Genomic DNA, 19,509 nt, shown 5'->3' with positions numbered 1-19,509 from the left:
AAATTAAGCACAAATGCCCTAAGGCTGTCCTTGTATGTAATGAAATGACTATATTCGTGCATCTAGAATGGTTCTATTTCTATACCATCTTCAGGGAAATTTAGAAAAGAATCAGTTAAATAGTTTTTTTCTTTTAGTGTTCTGTATTTAGATGAGGAACCCATTCACTCTAAATATGGATAGGTTTATGTGTTATCCCTCCTAGAACCATTTTTTTAAATCAATAATTTGTAGAGACTATTTCCACTGTAATGAACATATTGAAAACATGTCAGGCACTGTGCAAAGTCACCCATAAACTATTTTGGAATAGCACTCAGAATTCTTCCAATAATTGTACACAGTCCATTTCTAGAACCAGCACAGCACAAAGTTCCAGACCTTTACATCCAAAGTTAAATATTAAATTCAACAGCCCTTTCCACTTTGTGACTGCTGATATTTGTACATATTTTTGCATACTTTTTCATGCAATTTTACTTACTTGTTGTAGATGCAGAAGGAGACATAGTGTGATGCATATTGCAGAGTTGTCCTGGAAAAAGGTGGCAAAATTTAACTTAGCACCACACTGGGCCTACAATTTCTCCAGTGAGAAGAAGAGAGCCCAGGGTAAACATTCAGTTTTTCTAGCATTGCAGGACACTTCCTGGGAGAATCACTTGGTTTTCATCTCACAGGGATCATTGGGGTAATCTGTGGAGCTGGACCACTAGGGAAAAGATTAAAAAAAAAAAAGATAAAAGATAAACAGAAAGTAGGGGCAGAGAATACAGCTGCTTCTTGGCAGACCATTTCTGGCAGGTGGTGGCCCCCAAGCAGAGAATGCTGGGGAGCTCAGCATGTGGCTCTGCCTAGTATGGGTCTGCAGCTAACATACCATAGTAGCAATGGAGCCCATTCTATACATACTTCTCCCCAGGAAGGGAAGAAAGTTTACTGCCCCAGCTAACTGCTTAGCATAACCTCTGGTCCTCCCCACCAGGAACCATGGCTATAGATGTGTGGCAGCTGTGGAGCACATTTTGTGACTAACTGAGACAGGGAAACAAATGAGCAGCCCTTGCCAACTGTTGAGCATAGTCTCCAGTCCTGCTCAACCAAGAAGCTTAGGCAGAGGACCAGGATGCTGCAGAGCTCATTCTACAGCTCTGCCTCACAACAGAGGGCAGCCTATGGCCTTGCCCAGACTCTGAGCAAAGCCTGTGGACTTGTCCAGACAGAGATAACAGCCCTGATATATCTCACCTTTTTGAGGAAATTATAAGTAGCATCGTATTTTAAGGGCTTCCCAGGTGGCTCAGTGGTAAGGGATCTGCCTGCCAATGCAGGAGACTCAGGAGATGCAGGTTAGATCCCTGGGTCATGAAGATCCCCTGGAGGAGGAAATGACAACCCAATCCAGTATTCTTGCCTGGAAAATCCTAAGGACAAAGGCGCCTGGCAGGCCACAGTCCATGGGATCACAAAAGAGTCAGACACGAATGAAGCAACTTAGCATGCATGCATGCATATATATATATATATATATATATATATATAATACACACACACACACACACACACACATATGTATTTACATTCCACATGCCTTTATATTTGAAGAGAACTTCTTTTTTGTTATAGATGATTTTTTAAAATTTATTTATTTTTAATTGAAGGATAATTACAATATTGTGTTGGTTTCTGACATACATCAGTGTGAATCAGTCATAGGTATACACATACTCTCTCCTTCCTGAACTTCCCTCCCACCTCCCACCCTATCCCACCCCTCTAGGTTGTCGCAGAGCACTGGTCTGAGCTCCCTGAGTCATGCAGCAAATTCCCACTGGCTATCTGTTTTACAAAGGATCGTGGATATGTGTCAGAGCTACTCTCTCAATTTGTCCCACGCTTTTCTTTCCTCAGTGAGTCCAGAAGTCTGTTCTCTGTGCCTGTGTCTCCACTGCTGTCCTGCAGATGGGTTCATCGGTACCATCCTTCTAGATTCCATACATATGCTTTAACATGTGATATTTGTCTTTCTCTTTCTGACTTATTTCACTTTGTATAATAGGCTCTAGATTCATCCACCTCATTAGAGCTGAGTCAAATGCATTCCTTACAGCTGAATAATATTCCATTGTATATATGTACCACAGCTTCTTTATCCATTCTGGATCATGTGTTTTCATTCTTTTAATTTTTTTTAAATTAGAGTATAATTACTTTACAATATTGTGATGGATTTTGCCGAACATCAACATGGATCAGCATTAGTTGATGATGTGCTTTTTAAAATTATTAATTTATTTTAATTGGAGGCTAATTACTTTACAATATTGTAGTGGTTTTGGCCATACATTGACATGAATCAGCCATGTATATACATGTGTCCCCCATCCTAAACCCCCCCACCTCCTTCCCCATCCCATCCCTCAGGGTTTTCCCAGTGCACTGGCTTTGAGTGCCCTGTTTCATGCATCAGACTTGGATTGGTGATCTATTTCACATATGATAATATACATGTTTCAATGCTATTCTCTCAAATCATCCCACCCTCACCTTCTCCCACAGAGTCCAAAAGTCTGTTCTTTATATCTGTGTCAAAATGGATTAAAGATCTAAATGTAAGACCAGAAACTATAAAATTCCTAGAGGAAAACATAGGTAAAACACTCTCTGATGTAAATCACAGCAGGATCCTCTATGACCCACCTCCCAGAGTAATGGAAATAAAAGCAAAAATAAATAAATGGGACCTAATTAAACTTACAGAGAAGGCAATGGCACCCCACTCCAGTACTCTTGCCTGGAAAATCCCATGGACGGAGGAGCCTGGTGGGCTGCAGTCCATGGCGTCGCTGGGAGTCCGATTAGACTGAGCAACTTCACTTTCACTTTTCACTTTCATGCATTGGAGAAGGAAATGGCAACCCACTCTAGTGTTCTTGCCTGGAGAATCCCTGATGGGCTGCCGTCTGTGGGGTCACACAGAGTCAGACACGACTGAAGTGACTTAGCAGCAGCAGCAATTAAACTTAAAAGCTTTTGCACAATGAAGGAAATTATAAGCAAGGTGAAAAGAGCCTTCAGAATGGGAGAAAATAATAGCAAACACAGCAACTGGAAAAGAATTAATCTCAAAAATATACAAGCAGCTCATGCAGCTCAATTCCAGAAAAATAAGCGACCCAATCAAAAAATGGGCCAAAGAACTAAACAGACATTTCTCCAAAGAAGACATACAGATGGCTAACAAACACATGAAAAGATGCTCAACATCACTCATTATCAGAGAAATGCAAATCAAAACCACAGTGAGGTACCATCTCATGCCAGTCAGAATGGCTGCTATAAAAAAGTCTACAAACAATAAATGCTGGAGAGGGTGTGGAGAAAAGGGAACCCTCTTACACTGTTGGTGGGAATGCAAACTAGTACAGCCACTATGGAGAACAGTGTGGAGATTCCTTAAAAAACTGGAAATAGAACTGCCATATGACCCAGCAATCCCACTGCTAGGGGTACACACTGAGGAAACCAGAATTGAAAGAGACACTTGTACCCCAATGTTCATTGCAGCACTCTTTACAATAGCTAGGACATAGAAGCAACCTAGATGTCCACTGGCAGACGAATAGATAAGAAATTTGTGGTACATACACGCAAAGGAATATTACCCAGCTATTCAAAAGAATACATTGGAATTAGTTCTAATGAGGTGGATGAAACTGGAGCCTATTATACAGAGTGAAGTAAGTCAGAAAGAAAAAACACCAATACAGTATATTAATGCATATATATGGAATTTAGCAAGATGGTAATGATGATCCTATATGCAAGACAGCAGAAGAGAGCTTCTTGTGCACAGAATACAGTTGGGTAAGGCTTTAAAAATCCATTGTGGTAATCTCTGTGTTTTAAATATAGAGAGATTTATATATATATATATATATATATATATATATTTTTTTTTTTTTACATTCCACATGCCCATATTATTATATTTGAAGAGAGTTTCTTGTAGACAGAATACAGTTGGGTCAGGCTTTAAATCCAATGTGATAATCTCTGTGTTTTAGTTGGTATATTTAGATCATATGGGCTTCCCTAGTAGCTTAGCTGGTAAAGAATCTGCCTGCAAAGCAGGAGATCTTGGTACAATTACTGGGTCAGGAAGATCCTCTGGAGAAGGGATAGGCTACCCATTCCAGTATTCTTGGGCTTCTCTGGTGGCTCAGACAGTGAAGAATCTGCCTGCTATGTGGGAGACCTGAGTTTGATCCCTGAGTTGGGAAGATCAACCTGCAGGAGGGCACAGCAACCCACTCCAGTATTCTTGCCTAGAGAATCCCCATAGACAGAGGAGCCTGGTGGGCTACAGTCCATGGGGTCTCAAAAAGTCAGACACAACTGAGCAACCAAGCATAGCACAGGTCATATACATTTAATATCATTATTGATATGGTAAGGCCATTGTATTCATTTGCTTATATCTTTTATTCTCTCCATTTGTTTGACTGTTTTACTATTACTGCCTTCCTGTGGGTTATTTGAACATTTTTTACAATTCCATTTTGATTCATTTATAGTATTTTTGAGTATCAAAAGCTCAGTAAGACATGGTCCCTGCCCTTGAGGGAATCATAATGAACAGCAGTAGTTCTCAACCTTGTTTGAATATCAGGATAACCCATTTAGATATATATATATATAGATAGATAGATAGATATAGATATATAGACAGATATAGATATATAGATGAGATAAATGATATATGATAGATAAATAGATATATATTATCTAGATATTATATATTATATTTCTAACACTATCTATCTTCCTATATCCTGCATAGAGATTGTTATTTTGTGGGAATGAGTTAGGATCCAGGGTCTGATGTTTAAAACCTCCACAATTCAATTCTTTTTGTTGTTCTTGTTTTCTTTATAAGAAAACAACTGTATCTTTATTAACATACAATTCACATATCATAACATTCACAACTTTAAAGTACATAGTTCTTTAGTTATGGTATATTTACAGAGCGTTACAAAAATCAGAACTATCTGCATTCTACCTCCACGGATTTGCTTATTCTGGACCTTCCATATAAATAGAATAATAAAATATGTGGTCTTTTGTGTCTGGCTTCTTTCACTTAGCATCTTCAAGGTTCATGTTGTAGCAAGTGTTATACTTTATTCTCAATTTATTGTTGAATAGTATCCCATTGTATGGATATATCATGAATTGTTTATTCTTTTTTGGTTGATTGATATTTAGGTTATTTTCAACTAATGGCTATTTTGAATAATGTTGCTATAAACATTCTTGTACAAATTTTGTGTGGATTCAAATTTTGAATCTGATATCCTAGTAAAATTATAAACCAATAATTGAGAACCTCACTACCTATCAAAATCTTCTGCAATAATGGAAATAGTGTGTATTGGCAATGTGCAAAGTAGTAGCTGTTGGCTACTCCTTGTAGAAACTGTGGTGACATTTTAATTTTATTTCCTTTTAATTAATTTTAATTTTACTAGCCACATCTCACTAGTGGCTACCATATTGGACAGTATAGAAGAAGACCTGGGTTTAGGAAGATAAATATTGATATTAAAATATGGATTGGTAAAGAATGAAGACATAGGCAGGCGATAAGATAAGAAATTATTTAAAAATTCCATCTGGAGAAGATGAGGATCAGAACTAAGCTAATAGTGGAAGAGATAACCTGAGGAGAAAAATCCAAGAGACATCATAGACTGGACATGAATAGGTTGATGATTTAGAGGAATGGAGAGCAAGGAGTCTAGGAGGACTTAAGCCCTGCTTTGTGTCTAGGCCTTGCCTGGATAATTATACATATGTTTAAACATGTTTTTTAATGTTTAGCCACATAGAGGCATTCCCTCTAAACTCTGCTAATATTCAATTAACTAAAACCTAGAATTCATTGGTAGAGAAAGTGTATTCATTACAGATTTGAACATTTTAACAGTTACCCTTATTATTTTAAGGACTGCTATTCTTATTTTTTATTTAATTTTCAATATTTTTAGAAAAATACAATTAACATGCAAAGCATTGCTGTTACTATATCGAATAAACAGCCAAATAAAAATCTGTGACTTTTACTTCAGAGGTGAATTTGTAATCTACATACGTTTTCCTATCACTATTTTGTATTTGCAGAGCATATCAGGATCTTGGGTAGCAGTTACATAGTAACTACTGTAAAAAGGTATTGAATTCATAGTGCATGCTTATTCTGTCAGGTTCTGTCATTATGTTATTTAATTGTTAATGGAAAAAGAATAAGGGAACAGTGCATGTTTGTTTTGACAATGGCAGCTCTAATTATTAGTAAAAATTTAGTCAATAGGACACATTTTATGAAAAACCAATGAAATACATAATTATCCCTTTCCTCATCTCAACCATGTTTTTCTCAGATTGTCTTTCAGCTGTAGAATATATTTATATTACAATGATAATGTGTGTGTGTGTGTTCGTCACTCAGTCGTGTCTGACTCTTTACGACCTCATGGTCTGTCCATGAAATTCTCTAGGCAAGAATATTGCAGTGGGTTACCATTCCATTCTCCAGGGGATCTTTCTGACCCAGGGATCGAACCTAAGTCTCCTGCATTGCAGGCAGATTCCTTACCATCTGTGCTACTAGGGAAGATAATGTATAGGGATGCAGATGTAAGACATACATTCTCTTTATATTTATTGAATGACTGAGACAAAAGTTTTTTAGTGGGTTTTCAGACGAGAGTTATATCTCACTTTATTAAGTCAAACTTTTAATCCTTGTCTGCTTCTTAATTAGCTGTATGACAGAGTAAACACATTCAATCTGGTTTAACTTGAAGTATCTATAAAATCATGTGGTTGCTAGTAAACAAGGATATTCAAATTAAAACAACAATAACATGTCATATTTTATCCACCAGACTGGAACAATTAAAGTATTTAAAAATATCAAGTGTTGGTGAAGATATGAAGCTAAAGGAAATTTTATATACCGTTTATAAGAGTAAAACGTGACACAGTGCTAGTTTTCTATTGCTGCCTAACAAATAACCACAAACTGAGCAGCTTAAAACCATATCCATGTATTACCTCACACCTCTGTAGGTTAAAAGTCCAGACACAACATAACTGGGTTATGTGTTTAGATTCTTACAGGAATGAAATCAAGATTTTGGGTTGTTCTGTTCTGGTCAGGAGACTCTGGGGTAGAATCTACTAAGCGTGTTTATGTTGTCGTCAATATTCAGGTGTGTGTGTGTGTGTGTGTGTGGTTGAAGGAGTGAAATTCCCATTTTCTGGCTGACTGTTGGCTGGCGGTCATTATCAGATCCTAAAGCTACCCACAGATCCTATTAATATCATTTCTCCAAATTCATAGCCAGCAACAGAGAATATCTCTTGTGTCAAAAACCTCTTGTGTTTTTTTTTTCCTCTGCAGAAAGAGCCCAGTCCCTTTAAAGAGTTCACATGATTATTAAGTCCACCCCAGATAATGTCCCTATTTTAAAATCCACTGGGATTTTAATTATATCTGCAAAGTCCCTTAACAGCATCACTCAGATTATTTCTTGTATTGCTGGGAGAAGGTGTATATATACCTGGGGCCAGCCATCTTTGAGATCATTACTTTTACCCCAGAACATTTAAGAGTTCTGTTTTGGCAGCACGAAGCAAATTAAAAATGCACACACTCTATAAAACAACAAGTCCTCTTCTTAAAAAAAAAATCTAGAGCAGTTATCATATGTGTGCATCATAATATTTTTTTAAAATGTGTTTATTGCAGCATAGTTTGAAATACAGACACTTTTGGAAGAACCCAATTATCCAGTGATATAATGCATCTATTTTGGTATATTCATGTAACAGATGATTCAGTGGTGAAAATAAACTAAATAGATACATATACATATTAGAAGATATGTTACATAATGTTGAGTGAAAAAAAGAACAAATTGCTGAATAAATTTATTATATAATTCATGTAACTTTTATAAGGCACAGAAAATTAATGAAATTCTTTCTAAATATTATAGATAAAAACATGAATATGTACAGACTGACTCTGGATATAACTCAACATCTTATTACCTCTTAAGACCTTGGGCAAGTTATTTAATTACTCCTTGGTAAAATGATCATCCATAAAATGTAGGATTAAATATGAGGATTAAATAAGAAAATATTTGGAAAGTGTTAACCATCTAGTACACACTAAGTACTTAAGAATTTGTTAAATAAATATAAATAGATAACTATAAAACTTTAACTGGACAGATACTTACTGAACAGTTACGGTGAGTGTTTATCTCTGGGGAGACAAGAAGGTAAATTACAGTGTTCATGGAGGACTTCTACTTCATCCATGGTTTTACTTTCAGTTAATTCTAAACGGCAGAAACATGAGTTTTTGTTACATTATGTGTACATTTTGTCATTTTAAAAATTAAAAGTCAAGGAATACTTTTAAAATGACCATTATAAAAATACCTTGATCCTTAAAAATAAGAGTGTTATCCTATATGATGTTTAATGTATAGACATACATCTACCTATTCTTGACCATATATTCTGTGATAAGTGCATTCTAATGATGACATGAATAAATTGTCATATTTATTTATACCACTTTCTTTTACTTAATAAGAAGTGACCTTAAGGGATAAGCATAATTGGTAGTATAGATTCTGAAATGTAGTCAGTTCCGGAATCTGATTTCCCATAAGCACCGCACAAAGCACAGTGTACAATTATGCCTTGATATTTGACATTTACAATGTCAGGACTAATTGCTGTTATCTGAGCAGCAACTTAAAATATCGAGGTAAAATGAAGAACTGGTTAGTACATAGATTAGAAGTTTTTGAGATTTTTAGAAAATTTTACATATTCTCAAAGAATGGTAGTTCCAAGTTATCATTCATTACTCAAAGCTCATACCAGCAAATTGGAAAAAAATACAATAACAGATGCCGTGGGTGACTGCAGTACTCTGCCATTAGTTTGACTTGTGTTTTTCATTTTGTGACTGGGTGAGTCACCTACGGAGAGTTATAAAGTAGAATAAAGAAGATTCAAGATTTTAATAAGACATTATCTTGAGCTCTTCACATTGAAGATAGTTTATCTCTGTCCGGATGTAAGTGTTTATATATGTGAACACTCAAACAAAGATAGAGACCCCAATAAACAGGCATAGTAATAAAATCCCTTTGTAAGTAAAGATGAAATACTGGCTCAGTTCAGTCACTCAGTCGTGTCTGACTCTTTCCAACCCCGTGAATTGCAGCACAACAGGCCTCCCTGTCCATCACCAACTCCCGGAGTTCACTCAAACTCATGTCCATCGAGTCGGTGATGCCATCCAACCATCTCATCCTCTGTTGTCCTCTTCTCCTCCTGCCCCCAATCCCTCCCAGCATCAGAGTCTTTTCCAATGAGTCAACTCTTCGCATGAGGTGGCCAAAGTACTGGAGCTTCAGCTTTAGCATCATTCCTTCCAAAGAACACCCAGGGCTGATCTCCTTTAGAATGGACTGGTTGGATCTCCTTGCAGTCCAAGGGACTCTCAAGAGTCTTCTCCAACACCACAGTTCAAAAGCCTCAATTCTTCGGCGCTCAGCTTTCTTCACAGTCCAACTCTCAGATCCATACATGACTATTGGAAAAACCATAGCCTTGACTAGATGGACCTTTGTTGGCAAAGTAATGTCTCTGCTTTTGAATATGCTATCTAGGTTGGTCATAGTTTTCCTTCCAAGGAGTAAACGTCTTTTAATTTCATGGCTGCAGTCACCATCTGCAGTGATTTCGGAGCCCCCCAAAATAAAGTCTGACACTGTTTCCACTGTTTCCCCCTCTACTTCCCATGAAGTGATGGGACCAGATGCCATGATCTTCATTTTCTGAATGTTGAGCTTTAAGCCAACTTATCACTCTCCTCTTTCACTTTCATCAAGAAGCCTTTTAGTTGCTCTTCACTTTCTGCCGTAAGGGTGGTGTCATCTGCATATCTGAGTTTATTGATATTTCTCCCGGGAATCTTGATTCCAGCTTGTGCTTCTTCCAGCCCAGCATTTCTTATGATGTACTCTGCATATAAGTTTAATAAGCAGGATAACAATATACAGCCTTGACGTACTCCTTTTCCTATTTGAAACCAGTCTGTTGTTCCATGTCCAGTTCTAACTGTTGCTTCCTGACCTGCATATAGGTTTCTCAAGAGGCAGGTCAGGTGGTCTGGTATTCCCATCTCTTTCAGAATTTTCCACAGTTTATTGTGATCCACAAAGTCAAAGGCTTTGGCATAATCAATAAAGCAGAAATAGATGTTTTTTGGAACTCTCTTGCTTTTTCGATGATCCAGCTACTACTTATGTATATAGATGTGACACAAGGATCATTATTCTATTGAGATCTTGAAGGTCAAATATATGTCTTTATCCAATGTTCTGTCTCAGCAGAAGGTTCTGATCCTACTATGATGTCTCTGCTTATTTGCTTATGGGAAACTGCCTTTTAAAAGAGAAGTATTTAATGCCCATTTTTTATCTTCTTCTACAGAGAATATTTACATGGTTTTCCAGAATAATATTCTCAGGTTGCCAAATTCAAAACAGCTAGATGGCTGGGTGAGAAAGATTATTACTGTCATTCAGTTGGTGGCTTGGTCCACATTAATCTAAATCACTGGTTTGAATGCTTCTTAATGAATCGACTCATCTATTCATAGTTATATCAACCAGCTATTATGTTGTGTGCCAATATCATGACTAATTACTGGGTAAAAGCTAGTGAAAAGCAAGACAAATGAGCAAAATTATGTATTATATCTCGGTTTTGCTTTATATTCTCAATGTTATATATTTATGATATTTAATCCTTTGTAAGTGAAAGTATCTAGATATCAGATCAAATATGTTCCCACATGTTACTAGTGCTCAAGTCCTAATATTGAGACTAAAAGAAGACTTTATGAATTATGTTTCTCCCCATCTGTGACTATAGACTCTATACACCTTTTTAAAGTATTTGGTGATTATTTTTCTCCTGCTGCTAAGTCACTTCAGTCGTGTCCAACTCTGTGCGACCCCATAGACGGCAGCCCACCAGGCTCCTCCGTCCCTGGGATTCTCCAGGCAAGAACACTGGAGTGGGTTGCCATTTCCTTCTTCAATGCAGGAAAGTGAAAATTAAAAGTGAAGTTGCTCAGTCATGTCTGACTCTTAGCGAACCCATAGACTGCAGCCTACCAAGCTCCTCCATCCATGGGATTTTCCAGGCAAGAGTACTGGAGTGGGGTGCCATTGCCTTAGCTCCCTACAAATAATAAAACTTAAATACCTTTTTTTGTTAGTGGTCAGATTTATGTAGGGGCTTCCCAGGTGGCGCTAGTGGTAAAGAACCCGCCTTCCAATGCAGGAGATGTAAGAGATGAAGGTTTGATCCCTGGGTCAGGAAGATCCCCTGGAGGAGGGCATGGCAACCCACTCCAGTAGTCTTGCCTGGAGAATCCCATGAACAAATGAACCTGGTAGGCTACAGTCCAATAGGGTCACAAAGAGTCAGACATGACTGAAGTAACTTAGCACAGCACAGATTAATATGAAGTGAAGTTGCTCAGTCATGTTCGACTCTTGGAGACCCCATGGACTGTAGCCTACCATGCTCCTCTGTTCATGGGATTTTCCAGGCAAGAATACTGGAGTGGGTTGCCATTTCCTTGGACTGGCCTTATTATCAGTTAAAGTTATCAGAGATGGGAATGGATTTAAGTGTTACAGCAATTACTGAGAATACACCTTGGTCTGTTTCAAAGCTAAAATTCACCTCTCATCTATAATTGTAGTTGGAAACATGAATAGGCAAGATTAATGGACGTTTAGGTGTGAAGACTCAAAGTAAAATTACAGTCATAAAATAAGCAGAGATATTTTGAAAAGAAAAGTGAGTATCCAAAATCTTGAAAGTCTCTAGTGTTACAGGTTCTTCAAATTAGCCTCTGGCTATGAATTATACATATATATATATACACACACACACATATATGTATATATAGTCCATATATATTGCAATTATTATTGTAACATATTAAAACTTCAACCAGGAAAGGCTAAAGTACAACACAGATTCTTGAAATTGGTAAGTGCTAGGTCATGTCGTCTTCGCATCTGAATCAAGAATGTTCACATCACTATTCTGCAGACACTGTGAGCTAGTACCTATGTAACTCTCACACTACTTGTTCTAAATCAACTGGTTTGAGGAGATGAGACGAAATAAATAGAAAACCACAGTATGTCAGGTGTTAATGGGACCAAAGATCCCATGGTCAATTGTGAGACATACTGAAACCTTTATCCTTCTTGGAGAACACTCAGTTGATTGCTATTGCAACTCTTCTGGCAAAAGGTCTCCGTGGACTCCCATAGTCCATGAAAATGGATTTGTCTCATCTTTAGCTTCTTCTTGTACTGAACACCATTGATCATTGCTTTCTTCGTTTCCTCTCTTCCCCAACCAGGCCTTTTAAAATATGTCTTCATTGTTTTTCTTCCCTTATGTTTACTAAAGAAATCAATGTCAGTACAAACTGTTCAAACATTACATAAATATAAAAATAAGAAAAAAGTCCCATATTATACCACGTCTTAGAGACACACAGTTAACCCTTTTATATATACTTATATATAATGTATGCTTATTCCTTTCATCTTCCCCTTCCTAATTTTAAACAAAGATGGGATTATAGTATGCCTCTGGTTTGCAATTTATTTATTTCATCTAACATTATCAAAGCTACTTCTCCATGTCAGTAAATAATCAACTCCAGAATTTTAACAGCTCTCTAGTATCCCATCATTTGGAGAACAATCTAACTAGCCAAGCATATCCATGGACAGTCCTCCAAGCATGCTTGCCATTTCAAAAATCACTCTTGCTATCAATGTTCTTTTGGATTTCTAATTTTTTTTAGTCATATCATCTGTAAGTAATTATAACTTCTTTCTCTTCCAATATTTATCTTTCATTTTCCTGTCTTTAAAAGCTGCCACATCTAGAATTTTTATAATACTGTTGGTGACTTTTAGAATCCTTGTTTTGTTTCTTACTTTCATAAGAATTCCTCTGTGAGGAATTTTATTGTTCTATTTAATTCTAGTCAATGTTGTACCATTAAAGAGGACTGTGGTTCAGGTTTGAAACACAGCACATGAACACACTCTCCATATGAAAACTATATTTCTTCATACTTTATTAAGGACTTTATCAGAATTGTAGTAGGGTTTTATTAAATTATTTATTAGAATTTATTAACATGATCATGTGTCTTATTTGATGTGTTAACATGATACATTGAAATAATAGACTTCTCAATAGTGCAACACTCTTTGCATTCAAGAATACAGGATGCTTGGGGCTGGTGCACTGGAATGACCCAGAGGGATGGTACAGAGAGGGAGGTGGAGGGGGGGTTCAGGATGGGGAACACGTGTACACCCGTGGTGGATTCATGATGCTCTATGGCAAAACCAATACAATATTGTAAAGTAAAAAAAAAAAAAAAGAATTAGCTTCACTTTGCATGGTATGGTTTCCCTTTAATACACTGATGGGTTAAATTCACTATATTTGAAAAACACATTGCATTTATTTATCTATATATGTAAAACTAGTCTCATTTTGTGCAATTTTAGTAAAGTTTTTAAATCAATATTATGCTGCCCTCCTATAGAGAAAGGAAACTTTTCTCTTTGGGTTCTGAAGTGGCTCAAAATGAAATATTCCTTCACAATGGGAAATAATTTCTTTGTGAGATCATCAGGGTTAGCATGCCTATCACATGTGTATAATTATATGTTTATATGTGTGATTTTCTTAGAGGAAAGCAAGTACGTAAACAAAGTAGCATTCACAGTTTTCTAGAGTTAACAGTCTGTTCTTATCTATTCTTGGAAAAAGTTTAGTTATTTGTATCTTCCAGTAATTTCTTCACTCAGATTTTACAGTTACCTGGCTACAGCCCTTGGGGTGGCAAAGAGTCGGACTCGACTGAGCAACTGAGCATGCATGCACACCTTATAAATAAATCTGTGCCTGTGGTTGTTTCTTCTTCTTCACTCTAAATTCTCTGTATGTGTGCTTTTGTGATTGTAATTCCAAGGAAATGAGCATCCTCCGCTGGATACCCCGTGTCCTTTGGTAGCCTTGGAAAAGTGGCAGAGCCCTGCACCTGTGGCACTGAGGCAGGAACTCAAACACGGGCTACTAGCAGCTGGTTATACTCCACCTGTGAGGCTGCCAGGGCTTTGGCATATCTGCCAGCCTGCCAGTGCCAGCAGGCTGTTGAAAGTGCTGGAGACATCTCAGACCAGCAGGTTAAGTGGTACAGCAATCATTGTGAAGTCCTGCTTTGTGACCAAAGTCTGACTTTTCATTCTCCAAGAAGGTACCAGCAGTTGACCGAGGATAAAGCTTCATTAGTGGACCAATGTGAGATCCTGGGGCAAATATTTAGGGATGTTATCTCAGAGATAAAACTGCCCTTTTTGACTGAGGTGGATACTACAAATGATTATAAAATAATTAGAAATATGTGTTGTCTCATGCTGATGACATCCTTGCATGTGGGTAAAATAAGCCTCTTCTATTTTATATTCTGCCCTACCCACCCCTTTAAAGGCTTTTCTATTCTGCTTGCCCCTAAAAGGGAGAGTTTCCCAGCATTTCATATCACTCACCTTTCCAGCAGTGAGAAATCTCATTCTGGAATATGTAACCAGTTCTTTACTGGGTATGTTCTCAAGGTGCCACAAACGCACTGCAAATTCCACATGTCCCCAGTTGAGTTAATCACCCTCCACACATATCCTCTGTGGCTCTATTTTCTATATTCATCTATTGCCACTATTCACTGACATTCAATCCCAGAGTCTTAGACCCCACCTAAATTCTCTGGTTTTATTTACCCTTCAAGAGAAATACCAAATACTGCTTGTTCACTTAATTTTCCCCTCATTTTTTCCAATACCTCCCTCCCTCTCCACACTTACCTCAAATATCCTAGTGCAGGCTCTCATCATCTCCTTGGATTTTCTTCAGTAACATGTGATGCACTGAATCCAAGTGAAGCCAGGGTACAATAAACCAGGAAACCCTACTAGGTCCCGCTGAGCATTTAAGAAATGTAGTCTTCTGTAATCCATTTGCAGATACGTGAACCTGAACTGCAGGTGTTCTCTGCCTTTGGTTTGACAATATTTTTATTGTTTGCCCTCATTCCTCATATTCTTGATCTTTATTTCAGAACCTACTTGGTACTCTGACCACAAATCTAATTAACTCGGCCACAGTGGCTTAGAAACAAAGGATCAAGATTAAGTGGATATCTGATTGGCAAGGAGTACAGAATTTGATGACACACTGTTGGCAAGAGTGCGGTGAATCAGGCGTGTATACATTACTTATGAGCGATTAAGTTGGTAGGACCCTTTTGGAGGGTAAATTGGCAATGGCTATTAAGTATAAAATTGACCCAGCAATTCCACTTCTAGGAATTTATCCTGCAGATATACTTTCACATGTGCATAAAGATGTATGCACCTAAGTAATCACTGTAAAACAGTTCATAGTAACAAAATCAGAACCAATATAAATGCTCATCAAAAATGTTATGAAAAAATAAAATATGTCCAAACCATATTTTAGGGACTACTATACAATTAAACGGAGAAGGCAATGGCAACCCACTCCAGTACTCTTGCCTGGAGAATCTCATGGGCAGAGGAGCCTGGTGGGCTGCAGTCCGTGAGGTCGCGGAGAGTCAGACACGACTGAAGCGACTTAGCAGCAGCAGCAGCATACAATTAAAATGAATTAGGTAGATATGTATGAGAGAAAATCTTTAAGATTTGGTTATAAAAGGCACAGATATGTAAAACACATGCTATCGTTTGTATAAAAATTGCATACGCACATACATATATACTTTCACACACACACACACACACACACAGACTATCTCTAAGTGGACAGACACACAGGATGTACTCTTCTGACCCAGAGGCAAATCAGGGAACTTGGGGTATGAGACTAAATTTTCACTATACACTTTTATAAAGTATAATTCTTTTTTCACATTCATGTGTTACTTAAGTTAAAACAAAATGTGGGAAGTCTTGATAGATGTAGTTTAAAATATATGAAATATCTTCATATGTAAAATTGCATATATTTACGCCTTTTCCTCATGTGGGAAGTAACATATACACATACCCAAGTACATAGTATATGTGAGTAGGTGGTTATGAGCACAATATGTATGGTTGTGTAAATGAAAACCAGTGTGTTAAATCATCTTAAAAACACAAGACACCTAACTGTCCTAACTGGTAGCAAATATATTTAGATAAAGTATTTAAGACTGGCATGCTGCAGTCCATGGGGTCGCAAAGAGTGGGACATGACTGAGCAACTGACCTGAAGGTATTCAAGATGTCACTGAATCTTTTAACCCAAGATAATAGCATAAGTGTGCTTTTCAAAAACAAACATACAGAGTACTATGTGTATAGGTGATATTTCACCTTGTTTCTCTTCTGGAAGATTTTGACTTTAATTCCTAGAAGGACAATTAAGAAAAAATAAAGTATATGTTTAAGCATTCAGAAACTTTAGCGTAGCACTTAATTGCCAAAATGCTGAACATACTTTATTTTTCTTTCCTGCAGTACACCACATACTCAATCCAGATAAAAGGCTTATCCACATTTACAATAAAATATGGTCAACACCACCTACATTGAACACAACAGTCAGCCTTCCTCTGTAAATGGCTGCCTGGATAGTGTTACCTAAAATGTAAAGAAATGTTCACCGCAAAAAGTACCTCCTTGATTGTCCTGCCACATAGAGGTCAGTTCTGATTAGCTCTAAAATTTGTAGCATAAATACTACCCAAGTAAGCAGGCCATAATATAGCGGATTTAGACAAGAGGACTGAAGGCCTGGGGGTACTGATGCTTAAATTTTTTACTAAATAATCAAAATTGTGATTAATAGGATGAACATAATTATAAGATTTCTTTTAAAAGAGAACATATTTTAAAGTATTTTATACACCGACAATATACAAACAACAAACACAGTTTCCAACATCCAAATGAAACATACCCCAAATGGTGACAATCTAGAACTTGAAATGAATTTTCTAATTGGAGTAGGGCTATAAACCTGCTCTGTTATATGATGGGTAGTTCCTCAGATCAGCCCAAAAGACACTTTATAGCACACATTTCCCAGAAACACAATATATCTGAAATGTGTAAAAGACCTGAAGTTACTATTGAAACACTGATTAAACTAAAGTAGTGAATTATAGTAGGAACCATGACTGTGTGAGCCAAGAGAAAGCATGTGTGAGTCATTCAATGAGAACACAATTAAGGATTAGCCAAAATTCTATGTGAGAGGCAAAAGAGATGGTGGTTGGAGGAGGTGCAGAAAAATCTTAAAGCCAAGTGTTGATTGCCCCAGGGACCACTTTTGCCTTCTCTCTCTTTGCATAATAAACTAAGCAGAGGTAAACTGGACCCCTTCCCCCTGGAAGATAAAAGCCACACAGAGTCAAAAGCACAAACACAGAGTGAAAGAGGAAAGTGGGAGGGGACTGGAAGGTAAATCTGGGCACTTTGAGGACAGGGCGGCCATCCTTAGCTCCAGAGGCCTGCATAGTTCCCATGGAGGCCTGAAGGGAGAGGGCCGCCAGCGACAAAGAGCTTCATCTCCGGCCAGTTGTAGCAGTGGGTGTAGAGCGCGTTGGGGAACTCGCCGATGCCACCGAAATAGTTCACCCACAGGTCATCATGGTTGAGCCAGCCTCTGCCACAGGTCAGCTTGAGCTTCCTCCCTGCATGCCCTGGAGAGGAGTACGGGCTGGCCGAGGCCCTCTCCTCCAGGAACTTCTGCGCGCGGACGTCATAGAAGAGCAGAGAGCCGTGGCCGGTGCCCACGGTGACGATGTGCTCATAGAAGCTCAGGGAGCGCACACCCGTGCCGCCCTCGCGGGAGCACAGGGGCCGAATGTTCTGCTGGCGCTGCCGCGGATCCAGGAAAGAGACATGGGACTGGGAGCCCACCGCGTAGAGGGACAACTCATCGCAGTAGGTCAGGCACACGTTCTCTCGGCAGTAGGGCAGCCTGATGGACAGCAGCCTGGACAGGGTGCTCCGGGCTTTCCACAGGTGGAAGTAACCGTCCAGGGACACGGCTCCCAGCTCCTGGTTCTTGGCGCTGAAGGCCAGGGCCCGCACCTTGCGGTTACTGGGGTTGGTGCTGGCCCTGGGGATGTTCTCCACATCCCGGGGACGGATGTGGGCGTAGACGGGGAGCCCTGCATCGCTGTGCCAGGCAATGCTGCCCTGGAATATGTCGGGGTCTATCTTCCAGAGCGCCAAGGTACCGTCACGGGAGCCGCTCACGGCCACGGTGTCGCTCATCCAGGCGATGGCGAAGATCCAGTCCTTGTGGCCGTGGCGGTCGCCCAGGCACATGGGGTCCAGCGTTGGCAACTGGTAGATGGCAAGGCTGTTGGGGTTCTCGCCCCCGGTGGCCAGCAGGGTCTTGGAGGGATTCAGCTGGATGGCATGGATGCCGCAGCCCGGCTGGGCGCGGGCCGGCGGAGGCCCGCGATCCCGCATAAGGGGGATGCGCGTTATCTGGCCCGACTGCACGTCCACCACGAAGAGCGTGTTGCACTTGGTACCGCACACCACCTGCCTGGCGTTCAGCCACTGTGACGCGAACACCTTGTTGAGGGTGCCCAGGGACAGCTCGCGCTCCCGTAGCAGCTCGGGGAGCTTCCGCACCGCGAAGCCGCGCAGCTCGCCATCGAAGCCCGGGAGCCTGGCGCGGCCCCGCGCGCCCACCTCGCGCCCCTTCAGGTAGTTCACCAGCGAGCGAGGCGCCGCCGGCCGCTTGGGCTTCTTGAGCGGCAGCGGCCCGTCCCCGTCCACCGCCGCGGAGACCTGAGACGACGAGCCCGCGGCGGCCTCCTGGAGCGCGGGCGCTTTCCGCTTCCTGCTACCTGTTTGCTGCGGGGCCATGCCGGGCGGCGGGCGGGTGGAGGCGGCGCGGCGGCGGCGCGTGGCTCCCGGGTTGGCCGTGGCAGCGGTAGGGTCGGCGGGGGGCCGAGGCGGCCAGGGGCGCGGAGCCGACCGAGCCCGGGGCGCGGCGGAGGCGGAGGCGGAGGCGAGGGCGGGCGGCCCGGCGAGGAGAGGCGGCCAGGCGAGCGGAGCGCGGGGCGGCGCGCGGCAGCGAGGGCGGCGGCGACGTGGATCCAGGCGAGGGCGGGAAGTGCGGCCAGCGGCGAGGGCTGCGGGAGCGAAGTCGGTGTGGGACAAGGACGACGCTGGGGGCGAGGGCGAGGGGGCGGAGGCCGCCGGAGGGGCGGGTGTGGGGTGCAGGGTAGCACGCGCC

General features: G+C 40.3%; 1 protein-coding gene across 1 annotated transcript; it reads right to left on the bottom strand.

The window, feature by feature from the left end:
* Window positions 1–16,763: 16,763 nt before the first annotated feature.
* On the bottom strand, window positions 16,764–19,136 carry LOC102282386 (DDB1- and CUL4-associated factor 12-like protein 2). The gene has a single exon (XM_005903294.3). The coding sequence runs from the start codon at window positions 19,134–19,136 to the stop codon at window positions 17,745–17,747; it is 1,392 nt and encodes a 463-aa protein (XP_005903356.2). The 3' UTR covers window positions 16,764–17,744.
* Window positions 19,137–19,509: the final 373 nt, after the last annotated feature.

This window comes from Bos mutus, chromosome X (assembly GCF_027580195.1).
Source record: "Bos mutus isolate GX-2022 chromosome X, NWIPB_WYAK_1.1, whole genome shotgun sequence".
In the NCBI taxonomy this organism is placed as follows: domain Eukaryota; kingdom Metazoa; phylum Chordata; class Mammalia; order Artiodactyla; family Bovidae; genus Bos; species Bos mutus.
Note: the sequence above shows the minus strand (reverse complement) of the source record. Positions and strands in the feature narration are given on the sequence as shown.

Coding starts and splice junctions, on each gene's coding strand:
- LOC102282386 (XM_005903294.3), bottom strand. CDS start 19,136: ATGGCCCCGCAGCAAACAGGTAGCAGGAAGCGGAAAGCGCCCGCGCTC.